Raw genomic sequence first — 21,015 nt, 5'->3', positions numbered from 1 at the left:
CCCCCAATGATTCAAAGTGCAGGCTGCTATTCAAACAGAAAATAAATAAGTAAAATAAGTTTACAATTTGCTTTATTCAGTTGTCTTTTTCTTTTGTCCAGTAAAATTAATGTCATGAAATGGCTGTGTGCAGGCAGGAATAGGACCCAGACGCAAACAGGACTTTAACTCAAAATACAGCTTTATTCGCTGAATGGGGGAAAAGGTGATACAAAACTAAACTGGGAAATTCATAACTAATCATACGGAGAGGCACACAAGGAAACACAGCCAAGAGGGAGGATGCGACAAAGGACTGAGGGAGACGCATAAACACACAGAAAGATAACAAGGGACGTGAGAGCACACAAAGAGCGCAGCTAGCACGAATAATCACAACTAGAAAGGCCAGGACCAAACACAACATGACCTACACCAGAGGTTCCCAAAGTGTGGGGCCCACCCCCTAGGGGGGGGGGGCGCGGTATGAAGATAAAAAAGAAGAAGAAGAACTCTTGGCCACTGCTAGCTTAATGGACAGGTTTCTGATGGAGCGCCCACGCAAACGCAAAGCAGGAGATGAAGCATCGGCAAATATGTTTCCAAACCAACTTCCTTCCAAAGACTAGAAAATATGGTGAAGCATATCTTCCCTTTGGCTTCACCTGCACAAGTGCAAAGGTAGGTCTCCCCTGCAGAATTGGTTTTCCCTGTGTCGGGAGCAGCGCTGGGCTCTTCAAATCACGGAGAAACAGTATCCGACATTCTTGATTTTTAGTTCACAAACACTTCTTGTAATAACTAACTACTCCTGACATTTTGGAGATGTTAGCTCTTTATACAGCAAAGTTACAGCGGGATACAAATAATATCAGGCTGATCCTGCCACAATTTGTTCCCTTGGTTCAAATCGCGGACAAACGGTATCCCACAGTTGTTTGTTTTTTAACCCATTTTGAAAAATGTATTGATAGCAATGTTGAATATTATTACACAGGAAAAAAACAACTACACATAAAATAATCACACCGTGACGCCTCTGCCTTTCTAAATGGAGGGACAGTAACTGCGTGTGTATGTGTAAGCGTGTAAAAACTGCAGATAGAGACAAAATACTGTTAATCTTACTATCTTCCATTCTGCAATCTCATGTAAACAATAACATGGTGCACAGCGTGACGTGGAAAAAGGCACATGCCTTTGACATTGCATGACGAACTCTGTATTCCTCGTCCACACGTAAACGCAAAAAAAGGAGTTTTAAAAAAATCTCAGTTTTTGGTGATTCGAAACATCGTTTACATGTAGACGAAAGGTCCAAACGCATAGAAACAGCTGCGTTTTCAAAAATACCCGTGTAGGTATGGACGTAGCATAACAGAGTTAGTAGTTACTTGTAATATTACTTGTAATTTATTGCAGTTTACTTGTATTTGCTTAATTGTTTACTAAATGTTTGAGGTGTGAAATAAAATGCAATGGAGTTTGAAAACAAAATATTTTTCTTGTAAAACAAAGGGGGGCCTAGCAAAAAACGTTTGGGAACCACTGACCCTACTTACACTGACGGGAGACTATCAAAGTAAAACAGGAAGTGCACAGAGACGCAGACTGGAGAGGGAGAGAGACAGAGGGAGCACGAGGGAGAGCACAGACGTGTCGGGCTGGGGAAACGTGGAATAAAACACGAGGGGAAACAAGAACTCACAGATACGCAGGGGGTAAAGACACGAGGGGAAATAACAGACTGATCAAAAATGCATGAAAATTCAAAACACTGGTAATTAATACAAATGTCAAAATGTAGGGGTTTTTTTGTAAGACATTAAAAAAATGACCTATTTACACACAAAAACCAAATATTCACGTACAGAAACATAAAATTATCCTCTCTCCTGAATTCATGTTGCAACCTCAAGCTACTGTTGTGGCAGTCTTTTATGGCTCCACCAAAGGCCTACCCACATATCAGCAGTAACAGGCAAGCAGGAAATGATGAAAAAGATTTATCATTTAAAAAAAAAAGGTAATGTCTCATTAACACATCCCATTTGGCCTGCATGATAATATTTTTTAAGTTTTAATGGCTCTTGATTATTTATGTTGCACTATTGAGAATATTTTTACTTTAATTAAAGTAGAATCTATTCAAGAAAATGTGAAAAAGGTGCCGTGTGTCATTTTATAACACTCTACAATATTAAGATAAAGCTCTATACTAAGCTTTGTACAGATAAAACTAAGTGTACAGTTTTATTTAGGGCGTTAAACTGATTGTGGCAGTGTGTTATAAGACTGTAAGCACAAACTATAGAAAATACCTGAGGATTTCATGTCAGCAAGGCAAGAGGTACGGACATAGATAATCATATAGCAAGTAGGAATAATTATCCCAAGTGAAACTAACATCCTGTACTTGAGGAGGGAGACATGATTGCTGGCTTCAGTCCTTTAAAAACCATAAGCTGCAAGTTTTGAAAGGCTGCTTCACTGATCCAGGGTCATCTCCATGTGCTGTTAAAGAGCCATAACTCACCATCGGTTATTTCACGTTTATTCCCCACCGTCTGTTTCTAAAAACGCTCGGACCATCAAGGGACGTGGAAAAGTCAGATCTTTCCGAGGAGCTGCATAACAGCGATGGTGGTGCTCTGGCCAAATATGAAGGCTCCACAGATGAGCATCACCACCCCCCAAACCGTGAAGATGACTCTGGAGGACAACAAGTGGTACCAAGTGGTCAACAAATGATGGGACTTACTTTCAGTAACATCCTTCAACCCAATCTTAACTCACTCAATGAAACAGATGGTGCAGCAGCACTGAATTTAGTCTGACCTTTACTCGTGGCACTAAATAAACCAATCATCACGTTTCATTTTACCCTTTTTGTCTTGCTTTACTTGCAGACTGTGCCGTAGGTTGTACTGTTTCTTATGATGCTACAGTGCAAGTGAGAGAAAAATTAGGAGTCAACTAATGGTTCTGTAGCCCTTAGAGTTTTGCCAACTTATCGCACCATTATTAACAGAGCGAGGTCATTACAATTAACAAAAAATCTGAAAATGTTTCTCCAAAAGTTTCATCCTTTTAATATGCATGTGCCAGCCACACATAGGTGGGTTCATAATTGAGTTAGACACAGATACAGCTTGTGGATTTGATTTATTCTGAGGAGGAATCTCTGAATGAGCAAACCAGCTGACAGACAGGTTCACATCCTGAGACCTGCGACTACTATTAAAGAATTCCTTAAAAGGTTGAAACCACAAGATTAAAAGTTTAACTGAAACTTTACATTCCAGCCATACACGCTTAGAGGATTATATTCATGCATTTATCTCTCTTAGTTTCAGCTTTCTGCACGAAAAATTTTGTGTAAAAATTGGAAACACGACTATCATCATCTACAGCAACTGTGTCAGAGGATGTTAATCATACTATGAATATTTTATCAAAACAGCAGCTTCAATGTCTCCAGGTCATCAAGTTAAGTTTAGTTGCTCCTATTAAGTCACTATTTCATAAGTTGTCTGACAACAGAAAACAACAAGAAATATGGAGAGCATCAATCCCACCATAAATGTAGAAAACACTGTAGCTGTGTTAAAACACAGTATGAGGGGACACAGAGAGCACAAAGAAAAACGCCTAGTTTTGGCCTTCCTTAGACAAATTTCTGATGCATAATGATGTAACCTATGAGAGCAGTGCTGTGATAATACTTAATAAAGACTGATTTCTAACAATCCCACTAATGAAAGGACTTCATTGAATACACAGGTTCTGTTTGCCCTGCAGCTTGACTCTCAAGTGTGTCTATAGTTGCCCCAACTGAGTCACTGCAGTTTAGTTTCTCTATGTTATCATCAATTTAGCAACTATTTGCCTTACAAAAGGCAACAGGGAGTTAATAAATTATAAAAAGTTAAGTGTGATTTGTACTTTTTACATCAAATTCTCAATGGATATAGCAATATTATCATTTTATGTATGATAAAAATCTGGTACTGTGACAGTCCTGCGTTAGAACTCTTGATTTGCATCTTGATTTTACCAGATGTCATCCCAAATTATTATGGATTTATGAATTAGTCAGCTGAGTTGTCTATATCGCTTCTGACTAGATGTTTGCTAAATTAATCACTTTAGCTTCAGATTCCGATAACTTTATTTATCCCCATGAGGCAGTTGAGAGTACAGAGAGCGGCACATACAGTGAAATAGAATAAATGCAGGAAAAAGAACAATAATGATCATAATGATATGGTTGTCACACGAAAACAACTTGAGATATAGTGCAAGCGTGAAGATCCAGTCAAACATCCATGCAGGCATTTCAGCTTATTATGCAAACTTCCTTCATTCTTTGTCTCTTCTTTGGATTACCTTCCATCTGTATATTTGCATTACATTATCATTTAAATGAAGTTTTTCCCTCACCTGGTCTTACAGGACACCGGCTCTGACTGCATGGCAAACATCAAACAGAGCCCTGTTCAAACACAAACACAAAGTTTCAACAGCACACGTGAAACATTGGTCATAACACGCATCAATAACCAAGAGCGCTACCTGGGAAGATAAAGATGAAAAATGCGCTGATCCCTCCGATCACACTGATGACCTTGCTGATGTCTGGTACAAACACAGCGATGAGCAGCGTCGCGGTTATCCACAGGACCGTTAGCATGTAGCGGCTGCGGCTTTCAAAGTCTACCGTGACCACGCCGCTGCGTCTCTGTCGCCAGCTCAGCAGCAGGTCCTGGATCACTGATCTGAGGAGCAGAAACAGATGCGTAGCCACACACTGTCTTTTGTAATTGAAACATTGCACCCTGTGAAGACGATTTAGGTGCTCGCAGTTTGTGTCTTTGCCCTCACTTCACGTAAGAGTTTTCAAATGTGAAACTTTGCTTTAACTGAGAATCGGTTCATTTAAATGGAAAAGTGAGCCAAGTTAACAAGATTCAACTGAAGAGTTGCTGACCTGCCGAGCAGCAGGGTGATGGGATAGATGGTGATGATAGAGATGCTAAACAGCAGCCTCGCGATCAGCATTAGGACATCGCTGCTAGTGTACGACATTAAAATGTCAGGCCTCGCGTCCTTTCCAAATGTCAGGAACCCATAAACTCCTGCAACAGAGAAGTGTGAAGGTTTACAGTTACCAACAACTGCAGCTTATCTGCAGCCACACAAACAATGATTTATAATCATTTCACGAGTTATTAAAAAAAAAAAATAGATATAAAACTTGGGTAAAGCCACCTTGATGTAACTCATTGCTTTATGAGGTAATGGTTTTAATCCTTGACTTGAGTGTTTTGGGGCATCACCAGCTTTTTTTATGAAACCCAGCGTCACAATGAGTGAACCTGAATGAAATATGAAGGTTGTCCTGTAGAAGCAACTCTGAAGTCACCTTAAAATGCCTAAACAGGCCTATTTGTGGAGTTATTTTGAAGATTATTTTGAAATTAACTTTGTGGTCACTGAAATTCTGTTGATTTTGCAGAGTCACAGGTTTTTAAAAAAAGGCTTAAAAAGCAGGCTGACTTTGTCCCAAAATAAACTGAAAATTCTCCTCCCATTCAGTCACAAAGGTAGTCAAAACCTATGGCCTACCCTTACTCTATCGTCTTTCTTATTATACATAGAACTACAAATTACAAAATTAATTGAATGTTCAAAAGAGCTTCCAACTAGCAGATAAGATAATCAACCTTTTAAAAAGTGTTTACAAAGGCCATCAACTCTGGTCATTTTCCCATCGCCTTCTAAAGAACTCAACTTCTTTTTTGCAACCGAAAGAGTTGCCCTCTGTTGGCCTCTGTGAGCAGAGTGAGGATTACTGTCAGTTCATATTTTTTGTGTATGCGTATGAGGTTAAAACTTGTACGTGATCACAATTTCTTTCCAGAATTACAGCCAAGCTGAGCCACATTCAGAGCACCTCAGATGGCTGCAACTCCCTGAGCCTGGTTCTGCCGGAGGTTTCTTCCTGTTAAAGGGAGTTTTTCCTTCCCCCTGTTGCCAAAGTGCTTGCTAATAGGGGGAAATATGATTGTTGAGTTTTTCTCTGTATGTATTATTGTAGGGTCTACCTTACAATATAAAGCGGCTTGAGGCGACTGTTGTTGTGATTTGGCGCTGTATAAATAAAACTGAAATTTAAAGCAGTTCTTTTTTTTCATTGGGCTCAACAAGAGTTTAGTACAATACATAGGAACCAAAAATGGAGTATTTGATGAGTAGTTACATATTTCATCGGATGTAATGTATATTAACTGCATAGCTGTATAGTATGTAACTGCAAAACTAAAATAAAGTCCATCATTAGTGAGATAAAATCAGTATTCAAGTAATAAAAAACGTGTATAAGAGTATATAACACATAAGATATGAAATATAACTTGGGTGGGTTGTGGAGAGAGGAAGCAGAGGAAGTCATTTGACCTGTGAGGGAGTAAATGACGAAGCAGAAGATCATGGAGATCACAGAGATGAAGACCCAGTGAGAGAGCCGCTGGTTCTCCAGGCTGCTGTAGATGGCGATGGACGCCTCGTGACACTGAAACCAGCACAAAGATGTGAAATTCAATCACACTTTAAGTATAGAAGGAAACAGTAACAGTGCCCACAGTCAGACAATCCCCTGACACATTGAGCCAAACGCTTCAACCAGGGAATAGTCGCTGGTCAGACTGCATGTCTCTGTAACAGTCTGCGTCGGATTATTCTCCTCTCTTTGGATCTCATAGTTCAGGCTGGTCTTATTATGTCTGATGTTACTGCCAGTGTGATGAACTGAGGTAGGAAATAAAAGAAGGTGCACGGGCTGTGTCAGTGGCACAATAGGGCTGAATTAATCCTTCATAGATTTCAGGATAAAGACTCTTGTCCCTACTTGATCCCAGCTGCCACCGGGCAGTGTAAAATCTCGCTTCCTTTTTCCTTGCCCTCCCTTCCTCTCAGGATCTCATCAGCCCTCTATTCAACCCTTTGCCCTGCAATCACTCACCCTGAGGGAGCGTGTCTATGTGTTTGTTTGAGAGGACATGCATCAATCCTCTCACACTTTCGCCTCCTTTTATTAGATCCCGCCACCAGCCTTCAGGGGTTACCTTGGCAACTTGGGAAGTTACACATCAGTCTGTCCTGCTTGAGACTGACAGAATGATCTTTTTTCCATGCACTCTGCCCTGCTATTAAATATGAAAAGCTCACTCTGCGGCGCTCCCACGGAGCACAGTGAGCGGCAGCTTGCTGACCTTTACACTGAAGTTAAACACACTCTCCTGAGAAGCCTTAAAGATTAAGTGAGAACACCCACTCTCCAATATGAGCCATTATATGCTACATAGAAAGTTCTATATTACATCAAAGAGCAAAAAAACACACAAAACGACTTCTGTGTTTCCAGCCCAATACAATGGACGTGAATGATACGATGTGAGAGTGTATTTAGCCAAATAATCTATACGTTTTGCTGATGTTAAATTTAGCTAGACATTATCAGACATAAACATTTCCTGAGGGAAATATCAGCTTTATACACAGCTGATCCACCTAATGGAGCCCTTGCAGTAGCTTCATTTTATATTCCAAAATCTAAACATCTGGCACGCACTGAGTCAATAACGCTGAGATGTGCATCCTCACATCCTCACTTCTGCTTGTGTCGAGATATTTAACACCCTCCACCTGCCCGTCCGCCTGATGCAGTAAGAGCACTGACAAAGCACTGACAGCAGTTTTAAAGCTTCTTTTTGGTACGTGTTGAGCAAACATCGTGCATCTCAGACTTTGTCATAGCTTGGCCCTCTCGCTTGTAATACGCCCCAGTGGCTAAATGGTAAGGCTGCATACCTCATGACCTTGGCGCCTATACTTTCCAAGCACCTTTGGTGTAAATATAGATGGATTTGCTTTGGTTTATTTCTGTAACCTTGTGATTCCCCAAATCTCTGTCATAAACCGATTTGCCAGCTTCTGTGTGAACGTAAAAGTATGTGACTTGTTTTGGCATTTTAATTTTATCTGATGGCCGCAGCAGTGATGCAGAGAGGCTGTCCAGGAAGAGTGAGGGCCATGCCAACTATAGTTTAGCATTATTTTTTAACGATAAAGCTCTATTTTGATTCCTGAGACTTTATGGAAGAAAGAATCAAGACATGGAAGATTTCTATTCTTATCCAACTGCAACTACGGTGCTTCATACACGATAAAATTACAGGATGACTGCTTCAACATTTACACAGTCACATCTGTTTTTGGACAATGGCACATTTTTTTGCCTACATTCACCAAAACAGTTGATTTTAAATGAAACAATCTGTGTAACTGAGCTGCAAACTTTCCGCTTTAATTCAAGGGGTTTAACAATAATTTTCAACTATTTAGGAATTGCAGTCATTTTTATACACAGTCTCCCATCTTCAGAGGCACAAAAGTGATTGGACACATAATTTCAAATAGGGATTGTTTTTAATGCTTGAAGGTCCTTTGCAGTCAATGTGTGCCTGAAGTCGAGAACCCATGGACATCATTAAATGCTGTATTTCCTCTCTTGAGATACTGTCGGTGGCCTCTAATGCAGCTGCCCTTAGTTGCTGCTCATTTTGTGGCTCTCTGCCTTCAGTTTTCTGTTCAGTAATTGAACAAAATGTTCTGGTCTAAATTCTTTGATCTGAGAAACTTGGGTTGATTTTGCACTACCCTTTAAATCTACCACCCAAGTCGTCAAAGTCCTAAGATATGCTTTGAATCATTTGCTCTGTGAAAAGCCATCTAATCTGTGTTTCAGCATTTGGCTGATCTGAGCAATCAGTATAGTCTTTTTCCACTTCACACTTCATCTAACTTCTAAAAACACTAGTGGCCTGGTTCCACTAGCAGCCATCCATACCCATGCCATAACATTCCTTCCACCATGTTTGATAGATAATCTTATATTGTTCAGATCATGAGCTGTTTCTTTCCTTCTTAATACTTTTCTCTTTCCATTGTTCCAATAGAAGGCAAACTGGGTTTTATTTTAAATAAAATTTTAAATAATTCTATTTTTTTAGCTGTGCCACCTGTTTCAGATGTTTTCTGGCGAAATCTAATCTGCCCTTCGTGTTCTACAGCAAGATGCAAACAATTGCTTTGCATCTTGCTGTAAACCCTCTGTATTCATATTGATGTTTCTTGATTGGAGACTATGATCCACTATGTTGGTATAAAGAGTCAAAATTACAAAAATTGTTATTGCTCCAAAACATATGGACCTAATGCCTTTAATAGCCCCGGCTGCCTCAGTCTCAGTGTCCTCAGCCTTAAAAGCACAAGAACAAAACAACACTTTTCTTGTTATTTTCTGAAAGTGACATGGCAGCTGTGTCTGTATCATTTACAAACATAAGACCCATATTTTAAATTACAGCAAATGATCACATGTCATCTAAACGCATTCTCTCCCATTACGTTGGTTTGTATACATCTACAAATGTCAGCTAAATTAAAACCATTGAGCCATTTATCAAGCTTTTTGATTGTAAGAGCAGTACTTCAGATTTTTTTCCCACTCACATTAAGAGCAAACTTTAACCTTATCTCAAGAAATTTGGCTAAAAAATTTAATTAATTCCTCCACTGTTATTATCTCAGGCAAACAATTCAAATTCTCCTGCAAAACAACAAAACGCTGTACTTAACCCCCCCCCCAAAAAAAAAAAGCTGAAACAGAAACTAACACAGAACACATGACCTGGTGTTTGTTTGCTATCTTTCCAGTACAGCGAGATCATTTATTTGCCAATGTATTTCCACTTTGTTACCTTTATACCTTTTGTTTTTAATTTCCTGTCTTATTATTTATTATTTTTGTAAATGTCCTAATCGTTTTGCAGAGGCAAATGAGTCATGCTTTTTACCATTTATCTCAATGGTTTTGGGGGCAGAGACATCAGAGCCACATATCTAAAGCCTTTATAAATACTGAAGTCCAAAATATCTGCAGTATGACTAAAAGACGTTCAGGTGAAACATTATGAAGACGTGGCTCATTACCTGCTTAGAAATTACTTGCATATTTAGCCACATATATACACTTCCAAGCAGTTTTTCCTGCTGATACATTACGTACTCCTCCACAGACAGCTGTGCTTGCACTGGCCTCCAGCCTTAAGGCAGCACGACGATGCAAACACATGTTATCCAAGTTTTAGATGAACATAAACATCAACATATTTTAAATTGCTGCACTCACTTGGAAACCAAAGCAGATGGTCGGGATGACACTGAACATGGCGGCCCAGGAGTTCATCCTTAAGGAGGAAACACAAGAGTCATTTTCATGGATTCACAAATGCCACCGGAAGAAGAATTAGTCTATTATTGAGGCACCGCTGATAATGCCATGGCATTTAGAGACTCTTCACTCTAGAGTTACTCTGTCAATCACAGGCAAATGGGTGATAAGAGCTGCCGAGTTAAGTCAGTGATCCAGACAGAGCAACACAGGGCTTCAAGTGGACAACTGCGTCTGTCCTAGTGGCCTCAATTCAGACAGATTTATGAGGAAGCTTTACAAAAGCCATATTTCCTGGGTGCAACCTCAATATGTGGACTAGCTCTGGTGATGAAGTATATTTACGACACATATATGATAACTAAAAGATGAAAACTTCATCATCAAGACTGAAAAGAGCATTTAAGAGAAGAGTTAGAATATGTTTATTAGAACTAGACAGGACTGCTGATGCCTACCTAACAGTCAAGAAACCCCTTTCTGCAGCACCCCCTGGTGTTGGGTGCCAGTATCAAAAATGTGTCTGCATAGAGTTCTGTGAAGAGGAACGTTTTCAAAAGAACCTCCATTGGCAGCAATAATTTGAAGTGATTGTTTTCCATATGACTTAATCAGTGTCTCACATTGTTGTGGAGGATTTCTATCCCACTCTTCTTTAAAACAACGCTTCATGGATGGATGAAGTTTTTATATATATATATATATATATATATATATATATATATATATATATACATACATACATACATACATATATATATATATATATATATATATATATATATATATATATATATATATATATATATATATAAACTTCATCCATCCATCCTTAACAAGGTTACCGGTGGAGCCGGTAGGTTACACTCTGGACAGGTCATTTGCACCATTCACACCTATGCCCAATTTAGGATCAACTAAATTAACCTAACCTCACTAAATGCATGTCTTTGGCCAGAGTACCCAAAAAGAACATGCAAACTCCACACAGAAAAACCCAGGACCCTTTTGCTGTGAGGCAGCGGTGTTAACCAGCATGCTACCTGCTACGGTCGCTCACCTCTAGTGGCTCTCCCTTAATGAGAGAGTTTTTTTCTCCCTTACCTGTGTTCCAGGTCTGCCTCATGAGCTGGAGCTGAGGTGTGTTGCAGCTCGTCAGCCACGACTGCCATCTCAAACCGCCACGCCCCTTCCACGTCCCCCATTTGCCAGAACTGTGAGCTACAGTGGTTTGGGCAGCAGGCGGCAGCTGTGTGTGAATTTAAACTCTGTGTAACTTTGACTTTCTTTCTTTGTTGTGAGTAAAAGTATGCCTTTACAGTGTTAATAGTTAATCACAGTGGAAGCAGGTAGGGGTGCTCTGCCATTTTTGTTTCAATTGTTTTCTCCTGTTTTTAGCTGGACAGGGAGCTCAGCCACTGTATTCTGTTTTTGGCTCGAGAGTTCTTGATGTGTTTTCTTAGTTTGTTTTGTTTTGTTTGTTGTTTTTGGCCTTGGAGACCGTGAAGAAAAGAGCTTCCCTGTGTTCATCTTTACTTTAGTAGTTTTGTGTAATAAATCACGTTTAATGACACCTATTTTTCTTTTTCACTTTGTTACTTTCTTTCTTTTTTTTAACAAAAGTGGTTCCATGGTGTAGTGGATAATGCATTTGCATTATATGTGAAGGATTTAAAATTGTTTACACTAAATATTATCTAAGAGTGAATCAGCACAGTTCTAAAAATAAAAATAAAAAACCAAGCATTGAGCTGGAGAACTGAAAACAAGCAAATCAACCACAGCATTGATAATTCACTGCACTCTCGATGCTGCCAGTCTGTCCGAAGACCAGTCTGAACCTCACTTCACTTACTGTTGTGACCAGTGAAGCAAGCAGATTGTTTGGAGCCCTGGAACCCATTATTTGTAGCCCTCACACACAAACGTACGTACCCATTGGTGTGGAGAGGGCTGTTGTGAACCAGAACAGAAGGCATGGTATGGTATTTGATGATGATGGCTGTGGTCAGGTAGGTCGCAGCCAAAGTACCCAGAACACTGTGAGAGGATGGAGACAAAAAGCCTGCTTCAGACAGAAATCAGACTGAAACATTCAGTCCAACATAAAATGAATGAGAGGCTTACTTGAGGCTGACCAGGGTCATGTTCTCTACTCATTTATCCATATAGAGACATGCTTGACCTGTATGCTCTGAATAAATGAGGATCATAATCCTCTTCTTTAAGAAAAGAAACGCTGCGGCACCGTAAAGCTGAGTAAGCACACCTCCAAAACACTTTAACAAATCTGAACACCAGTTTTGCAGGCTATGCTACTCCTGAGAAACAACCTTTATACTTCACCCACCACACAGAAACCTCAAAATTAGGTCTGCAACTGACTATAACTTACACAACAGCTTATGGCCTGTGAATGGTGATATTAGAAGGGCGCTTGTAATAGGATTTTGTATTAATATTACAGTAAATATGAAACTGTATGCTGAGCCAAGATGTTAAAGTTGTCATGAAGGCTGCCAGCAGGTAAAAGGTCATCGATCTTGATAACATTAATCTCCTCATTACTTATTGGTTTCCTATATCGTGATCATTTTTCCTAATTTGACAGTTTGGCCTTTGGGTGGCAGCACAGTGAAGTTTTTGAAATAATCAAAAAAGAAACTGTGAATGAAAAGTCTCACACAAATAATCATAAAGAAATCAAGTATTTTTCAGTGGGTAGTTCAGGCATTGTGACTAAAATCTTTTGGATACAGCTGGGTGCAGCAGGAAATATGAATGATAAATTTGAACCGTCCATTAGCTGTCATTATCACCTAATTTAAAAAATAATAATAACTACTATAAGTGCCACCACATGTAACACCTGACCTGATGTATTTCTGAATGCTGATCTCTTTGGAGATGGATAATGGCAGGATGAGGAAGAAACAGAGCAGCACCAAAGCGAAGCGCCGGTCCATGTAGAAGTGTTCTGGCATCTCTGACTCCGGAAGATTAGTTACCAGCTCATACAGGGAGTCGCTCACTGACAGACACAAAACAGCGACGTAACAACACACATATATCACAGATGTGAAAGTTAAATGCATTTTTTTTTTAAAAACAGAGAAAATGCAAATAAAACTGCTGTCTAATTCATGAACAGCAATCTGCTTCTACCAATTTCCCTGCTTGCATATCTCAGTTTGGTTTTAAAAAAATAAACTTGAAAAAAGATGTTGCTAAATGAAAGTGCTGAAAAGTCCAATTCAAAACAGATCACAGTGGTAAATGTGCTCAAAAACCTAAATCAAAAACACATTCTTGTGCTTCAATCGCTTTCCTTTTTTCTAAAAAAGTAAAATATGTCTAGAAATCCATTTACAAACTATGAATCTGTGGCTCCATAAACTACAGATGGATGGATTTTATAAACCAAGTGTACAGATTTATATATTTTTCCCACTGGCCCTTCAAGAAAGCTGTATTTTAGAGGATATGAATTATGAATCTATTTCAGTGCCTGTAATCTGGACAGAAAGATTATATACAATAGGATCCTATCATTTAATCACTTTAAATCTGCATTTCATCTTAGAGATGACACGAGCTGAGCAAGGCTGCCAAAACTGCAGTTGCTCTGTGGTTTTGAAATACACTGTTGAACATTTATGCATGTACTGTCTATTTGCATCACTCTCTGAATTATTTTCACTCTTCTAACTGACATTTAGTGCATGCTCACTTCTTTGAAGTATCAAACTGAACTGTATGAAAGAGGCAATATCAGGGCTGTAAAATTAATGTAACAATGTAGTACAAAAGTCTGCACTTCCTCTTCCAGCCACTTGAGGCTGCCTCCAAAAGCAAACTGATCCCCCATGTTTCATTTTTATTAGTAACATAAAACAAATCTGTCACTCAACACAGTTCAATCGTATTTATAAATCTCTAGTTCACAACTGTGACATTTGACATTTGCTGAACAACTGACATTAAAATCCACCAGAAATGTGTCGAATCAAACCTGCAACGAGCTGCAGTGGTTTCATGTTGCTGCAACACAGAGCCAACAGATGCATTTCTGTACCACTGTGTCTGCATTTATCCATTCAAACACAACACAACACTGAGAGTTCGAACTAAATACAGTATTCAACACACTCTGAATAGCTCCTGCTGGCAAACAATGTTGGATAACAGGAAAATGATTTTTTTTAAAAATAGTAAATTTAGGAAATGATGAAAGATTGAAAAATAAAAGTGAACATTAACTCACACTTTTCCAGCTGGTCATCCACTATGACCAGAAAGGCCACAGAAATCATGAAGAGGTTGAAGACAAAACAGATCTCACACAGTTGGCCAATGACATGCCCACATATCTTCTTCACCACCGCCTGGTAGGTACATTGGCCACTAATGGACGAGGAATAGCCCAGGATAATCAGGCCACTAATCAGGAACACGAGGGAAACCTGAGCAGGTGAAGAAAACCAAGACAATAAGACAATGTTAAATCAACTTCCAAGTGTTATTTTGACTGTGTTCTGCTCAATACATTTAAATGACAAAAGCCTAAATTCAGTCAAACTGAATACCCTTTGTTCACGTGCAGCTCTAGGTCCTGAGTCCAAAAGTGCTTGGTAAATAAAAGATCATCAGGAAACATTAAAGTTTTCTTTTTGCCCGTGCACGTTTGGGAAACATCAGTGTTTCACTAACTTCTGATCAGGTCCTCGTGTCTATTTTTAAATGTATTGCATACTCTGCTGATGGATAACATAAGTGAAACTAATACAATTACTAAATGCCTGCGTGGATGCATGTAATTTATTGGCAGTGTGACAAATGTATTTAATGAATGACCCCATGGAAAACTAAGAAATGCACTGGGTGTCACAGCAACTCAATAATGCACTTAGACATGTAATGGTGACATTGTCAAGATGACCTGTTCATGGTCAAACTGAGAAATCAGAATATGGAAGAAAGGTGATTTAAGTGGCTGTAAATACATGGTTGTTAGTGCCAGAGAGGCTGGATTAGTATTTGGATACTGGATTATGCTGATCTACTGGGAGTTTTCCACTCAATCATCTCCAGAGTTTATATAGAACAGTCTGAAAAAGAAAAAATATCCAGTAAGCACCAAGTCTTGATATGAGAAGTCAGAACAGAATGACCAGACTGTTTCAAGTTGATAGGATGGAAACAGTAATTCAAATGACCACTTGTCTTCTATGCAGGAGAGCATCTTTGAATTCATAAAATGTTAAACCTGGAAGCAGAAGACCAGACCAGGTCTCATTCTTGTCAGGTAAGAACAGGAAACTGATATATGATATCTGGGACTCTCCACCATTTGACCTTAGAACTGAAGGAGCTTCTCGGATGAGAGGTGAAACGTCTTCAAGTAACTTAAAGAAGTCCAGACGCTTTTCTTTGCAAGCTCCTTTGACAACAGGGAACTGAGGCTACAGTTTTCCTGTTCTGGGCTCACCAAAACTGGGCATCAGCGGACTCAGAAAACATTGCCTGGTCTGATGAGTCTTGATTTCTGCTGCAACATTTGAAAGGTAGAGTCAGAATTTGGCATAAACAACATCAAAGCATGGCTCCATCATGCGCTGTTCAGGCTGGTGGTGGTGCTGTAATGGTGTGAGGGATATTTTCTTGACACACCTTTGGGTTCTTAGTACCAGATGACCATCAATTTAAATGCCACAGCCTACCTGAGTACTGTTGCCTGATGTCCATCCCTTTATAACTGCTGTGTACCCATCTTGTGATGGCTGCTTCTAGCAGGACAGCGCGCGATATCACAAAACTCAGATGAACCGAAACTGGTTTCTTGAACATGACAGAATATTCACTGTAATCTAAAGACTTCCATAGTCACCCGAACCCAATGCAAATGACAAGTGTACAACAACTGCATGATCGATCATGTAAATGTGGACCAAAACCTGTGAGGTATGTTTCCAGCACCTTGTTGAATTTATGCCACAAAGAATTTAGACACTTCGCAAAGCAAAAAGGACTCCAGCTCCGTCCTAACACGATGTATCTGATAAAGTCTTCAGTCAGTCTATAAACAGTGCTACCAACTGCAGGTGACTGTGCCTGTGCACACTCTTAACTTTAAGCCTCAACAGTATCCAAATGGGGGATTTGATTTTAACAGTTCAGTTCAACCATCATTACCATGTATGAAGGGGAAATGATCCACAGCAGGGATGTCAAACTCTATACACATAGTGGTCCATATACAGCCCACTTTGATCCAATGAGACTACATGATAAATGTGTAAAATTACAGAAAAAGTTAGTTCATTGCTCAGACTGTCCTGTAATTATAAAATATGACGTTTTTGCAATGGACTGACTAATAACAGAAAAACAGGAACTTTCCTGTTATTTAATTGAGTAATAAAAAATAAAATACAGGTGAAAGTTTGAAATCTATGCACTTCTTTATATTTTCTAAAGCTGTCCAGTGGGCCGGATTCATTCATCTATCATTAGTTAAAGACCAAACTAGAGCTAAAAGTAGAGCAAATATTGGAATTTTGTTAGTCACATATAATTACATGCAAAAAGTTCACTGAATACTAACACATGTTAAATTTTAAGTGTGAGTATTGTGACACCTGTATATTTGTCTTTTTTCTGCCCCTTAGTGGCCAAGAATGAATGGCTGCAGCTTTAAATATGTTTAAAATCTTCACTGAGTTTTATGAGTGCAGAGAGTATCCAGAGAGGGTAAAACAAGAAAAAAAATATAAGTCTTGAACAATCTTTGCTCTGTGGAGTTGCTTTGCTAAACAAATTGCCAAAATTACAGTTTTAGAGTCTGCACATTAACAAGAAAAAGACTTTGTGGGGATTTCTTTACAAACTTTTGGACCACTATAGAGGCCAAGTGAGGAGAACATTTTTATTGAGATAAGAATAAAGTGAATTTTAAAGTCCCGAGGTCAAGTCTAACATGGCCTCTCCTGCCATGTGGAGAAGATCACAGTGTTTTTAATTAATCTCAGAGGGCCCCAGTTTAAAGGAGATAAGATGTATCACTTCCACTCAAAAACCTCCCAGAATCAATAAATATAAAACTGTTATTGCTGATAAATAATCTTTTTTTAAAAAGGTAATTTTGTGTATTAGACAGGACTCAGTGATGCAGGGGGAAAAAAATTCAAAGTGTGAATTTTTGTATAATATGTCTTTCTAAAATGAATAAATACCCACCAGCTCCACGGTGATAGCGCTGTGGATTCCTCCGGCTCTCTCGAAGGCCCAGGGGAAGTTGAGGAGCCCAGCACCCAGAGCGGATTTAAGCATGATGAAAATGGCCCCCACAGAGCCCAGCCGGGGCCCAACGTCCAGAGGTGGCTTGGCCGAGGCTGAAGCCAGAAGACTGATGCTCTCTCTGGCCAATTCCTCCATGCTCCGACCGCCAGGAGACTCACTGCGCGATACTGCGGTGCTCGCAAGTAGACTGCAAACAGGAGCAGGTCACTTGGATGCTGGGCTTGCCTCTCATAGGGGCCCACTGAGCAAGGTGGGCCGGCTGGAGAGCGGGTGGAGGGAGGGGTGGATCTGCTGCTGCTGCCTTCAGGTGCTGCTCAGAAACTTTTTACCTGTCTTTTAACTTAATCCAATGGATCACTTTCATATTGTTGTTGTTGTTATCTTCCCAAGACTTTCCTCTTTGTTTTGGTTTATTTTGTTAAAAAAAAAAAAGGAGAAAAAAAATCGAAATAAAAAGAAGTAATATTTAATCTGCCAAAGGACTTATTTAGAAAGCGTTCAATGTGCAAATTATTTGAAAACAAATGGGGTTTTTTTTTACATTTGTTTTTACCTTGTGTAATAAAAATGACATATTTTCTCAGTCTATATCTTATTCTAAAGGTCCTGGCAATAAAGTAGAAAATGTAGTACGCTATGAAATATGCTCTAACTGAACAGCAATAGTGTGAAATGCCTAACTAACCTTAATAATATGTTCGTAATAAGGGCTAAATGTGGTGTTCCAGTCTGTCTGCATAACTGGTTATGTAGAAAAAAAAGTCAAGTTGAGCTTCTCAATTCAGTAACCTGAATATATACACACAACAACAAACAGCCAGTATGTGTGCGTGGACAGAATTAAAGAAAAGGCTGGAATATCTATGCTAGGGAGCATCTTAGAATGAATCCTGGAGGTTGGGGTCTTTGTGAGGGCTAAATGTCCTTGACTGGTAAAGACAGTGAAAGTCTGGAAACAGAGTGGATGAGGAAGACTAAGACCTGCAGTGTGAACGTAGCCTATGGATCTGGCCTCTCCATTAGTGTTTTCTGCTTGGAGCAGAGGATCAATGGAAGATGACCATTTTTCTTTGAAAGCTTTCTTGCACGTTCTTTTCTCTAAACATGCCGCCATTGTATCCCCTTTTCCGTCTTCCCTCTCATTCCCTCTTTTTGATGCTTTTATCTGCTTTTGTTTGCGGTGCCTCATTTAGTAGGTTGTCTGGTCTGGAAGGGGAAGTAAACATGAAGACAGTTCTGAATGGCCTACATATGTCCAGCAGAAATAACATGGGAGCATCAACTTGTAAATTTCATGCACAGGATTGATTCAGGGGTACAAAAGCCAAACCCACTTTGTTTGAACTCATCCCTTCCAAAATTTATATGTAACTTTATTTCACTTGTGAAATTGAGTTTCTTGACTTTTAATTTCATGGATGAAAATGAAAAAGCAACACAAATCAATTTCCTGCGGTGCAGTCACAGGGTAACAGATTGCACCCCGGAGTTTAAAGCCAGCTTTCTGGGAGGGGGGGGGAGTAAGAAAGGAGAGATGCAGAAGCTACAAGCAATTTGTTGATTTGCATGCATAACCCATGTGTTTGGGATTCAGACACTGAGGAAAAGGAAATTGATCTCACAAATTCCTTTGAAAATTAACGAGCCTGCCACCAGGATTGGGCATGGAGATAATGAATGAGCGGAGCTGTGTTAATGGGGGTCCTTTCACAGCTTAGGTATCACAGGCCTGGACAAGCTCCAAGCAGAGAAATGCTACAGATGCAAGAACGCACACAGCACAAACAGGGAAAATGCTACAAAGCAGCTATAAGATGTGAGGAAGAATCATGGCCCTGATTTGACTCACCAGCTACACACATGGGAAATTAATTAGTAACGGATCCTAGTGGGCACATAAAAGTATCAGAAATCGCCTGATTCAAATTTTTAACCAAAGGTTTGGCAGCACATTTTTAGACGTCATCACTGGCTGCTTTCTGATAGCTTCCAGGTGTATGTGATGGGTAATTCAGATGATTTGGTGCATATTTCTTAAACACGCAGGAGGAAAGCTTACATAGAACGTGGCTGTTGAAACGCTGGGAGAGCTGGAGGAGCAGGAGTTTAGATTTCAGCCAGCGTGTCATGCTGGATACTAGTAGGATGTGATAAGGGAAGAACCAATGGATCATTTGGAGAATTCAGCTCAGAGCCACCCCAGTATATGTTTCAACTGCTCGTTCAGAATATAACCCTACAACCTGGTTGACCCAACAGGAAGTCCTGGCATCTGGGAACCTTGGAGGAAACAAGGGCATGTGACCTCCACTCACCACCAGCTTTCCCAAATCTTGTTAGCACGGCAAGCTGGCTCCGGGGTCATTTCCCAGTTTCCCAAGGTTCCGAGGGAGATTAGTTCTTAAGTGGAGCCATCATCCAAGAAGACTGGTGACAGATTCACAGGCTGATCTGGCCTATTAGGCTTGGATAAAGAGCCAAAGCTCAGAGCCCCCAGCACACCGGCATACATCACCTCTGATGAAATCAGCCTGCATCACTGAATTCAGCCCAATACCAATACTAAACCCATGAGTGGTGTGGAATTAGTCCAGTCAATCTGTGATTACTCCTCGGAAAGGAATGCAATTATTTCTTCTCAGCAGTCTGCCTCATGTCACAGGTTTAACCTCCACTTTTTAATCACTCTCTAGCGCTCGTGGTGACTGGAGCCAAAATGTTAGGTACGTAGGTTTGATCAGTTCTTTGTGATACCTGGAGCACAGTGAAGAGAAAATGTGCAAGAAAATGCAATTAATACAAAGACTAAAGCTATGATGGCATTTTTAATGCTGATTAAGCAGCTCAGTTTTATTTTTATTCAAATTAGGATTCGAGTCACCAGGACATCTACGTGGTCTAGCAGTTAAAGGTCAGAGCGGGTAAAGACAGGAACAATATAGTCCCCCAATCTACCTGTGGATGGTGACCTTTTGGCACATCAATAAACCTCTGTCTGCCACCTCCAAATGTTTATTGTTGAATGATCAAACATGCCCCCTACAAAAACCTTCTGGAAGCTTTTATTGATTTTGAGCCATTTCCCCAGGTATTTTGCTTTTAAGAAATTACTTTTCACGTAGGTAGCTTTGTGAGATGTGTGTGTGTGACTGAACCATCCTTGATTTTTGGAATAGAGCATACATTTCAACTGCATCCACAGGATGGAAACAGAAAAAGAAGCAAATGCATGATGCACAGCTGTAACCATTGTACCAGTGGTTACAGGTCCTACTGGGACCTACTGGTCCCAACAGGGAGCAGTGGACATTACATAAAAAAGGCCAAAAAATAAAATAAAATAAGGAAAACCACTAATGGAACCACCAAAAGGTTCAAAAAGGTTGTTCATGGAAACAAAGAAAAGAAACAGCAGTTTGCACACTGCTGATTCTTTGCCT

At 39.8% G+C, this 21,015-nt stretch overlaps 1 protein-coding gene across 1 annotated transcript; it reads right to left on the bottom strand.

The window, feature by feature from the left end:
* Nucleotides 1-204: 204 nt before the first annotated feature.
* slc38a8a (solute carrier family 38 member 8a) lies at nucleotides 205-17,752 on the bottom strand. The gene is made up of 10 exons (XM_085411376.1): nucleotides 17,513-17,752; nucleotides 14,541-14,739; nucleotides 13,151-13,307; nucleotides 12,212-12,316; nucleotides 10,235-10,292; nucleotides 6,439-6,553; nucleotides 4,970-5,117; nucleotides 4,555-4,757; nucleotides 4,423-4,474; nucleotides 205-2,691 (listed from the first exon to the last, which is right to left on the bottom strand). Exons 1-10 carry the CDS (start codon nucleotides 17,708-17,710, stop codon nucleotides 2,589-2,591), a joined length of 1,338 nt encoding a protein of 445 aa, XP_085267502.1. The 5' UTR covers nucleotides 17,711-17,752; the 3' UTR covers nucleotides 205-2,588.
* Nucleotides 17,753-21,015: the final 3,263 nt, after the last annotated feature.

The sequence above is a fragment of the Rhamphochromis longiceps genome, linkage group LG7 (genome assembly GCF_057381845.1).
Source record: "Rhamphochromis longiceps isolate RC_006_pf linkage group LG7, R_longiceps_female_GT1.1, whole genome shotgun sequence".
Classification (NCBI taxonomy): Eukaryota; Metazoa; Chordata; class Actinopteri; order Cichliformes; family Cichlidae; genus Rhamphochromis; species Rhamphochromis longiceps.
Note: the sequence above shows the minus strand (reverse complement) of the source record. Positions and strands in the feature narration are given on the sequence as shown.

Excerpts from the sequence above, each read along its gene's own strand:
- slc38a8a (XM_085411376.1), bottom strand. The coding sequence starts at position 17,710 with ATGGAGGAATTGGCCAGAGAGAGCATCAGTCTTCTGGCTTCAGCCTCG. Across the intron at positions 10,293-12,211 it reads AGCCCTCTCCACACCAATGG|GATGAACTCCTGGGCCGCCA; the intron begins GTACGTACGTTT and ends TTCCTCCTTAAG. Across the intron at positions 4,758-4,969 it reads ATCACCCTGCTGCTCGGCAG|ATCAGTGATCCAGGACCTGC; the intron begins GTCAGCAACTCT and ends TCTGCTCCTCAG.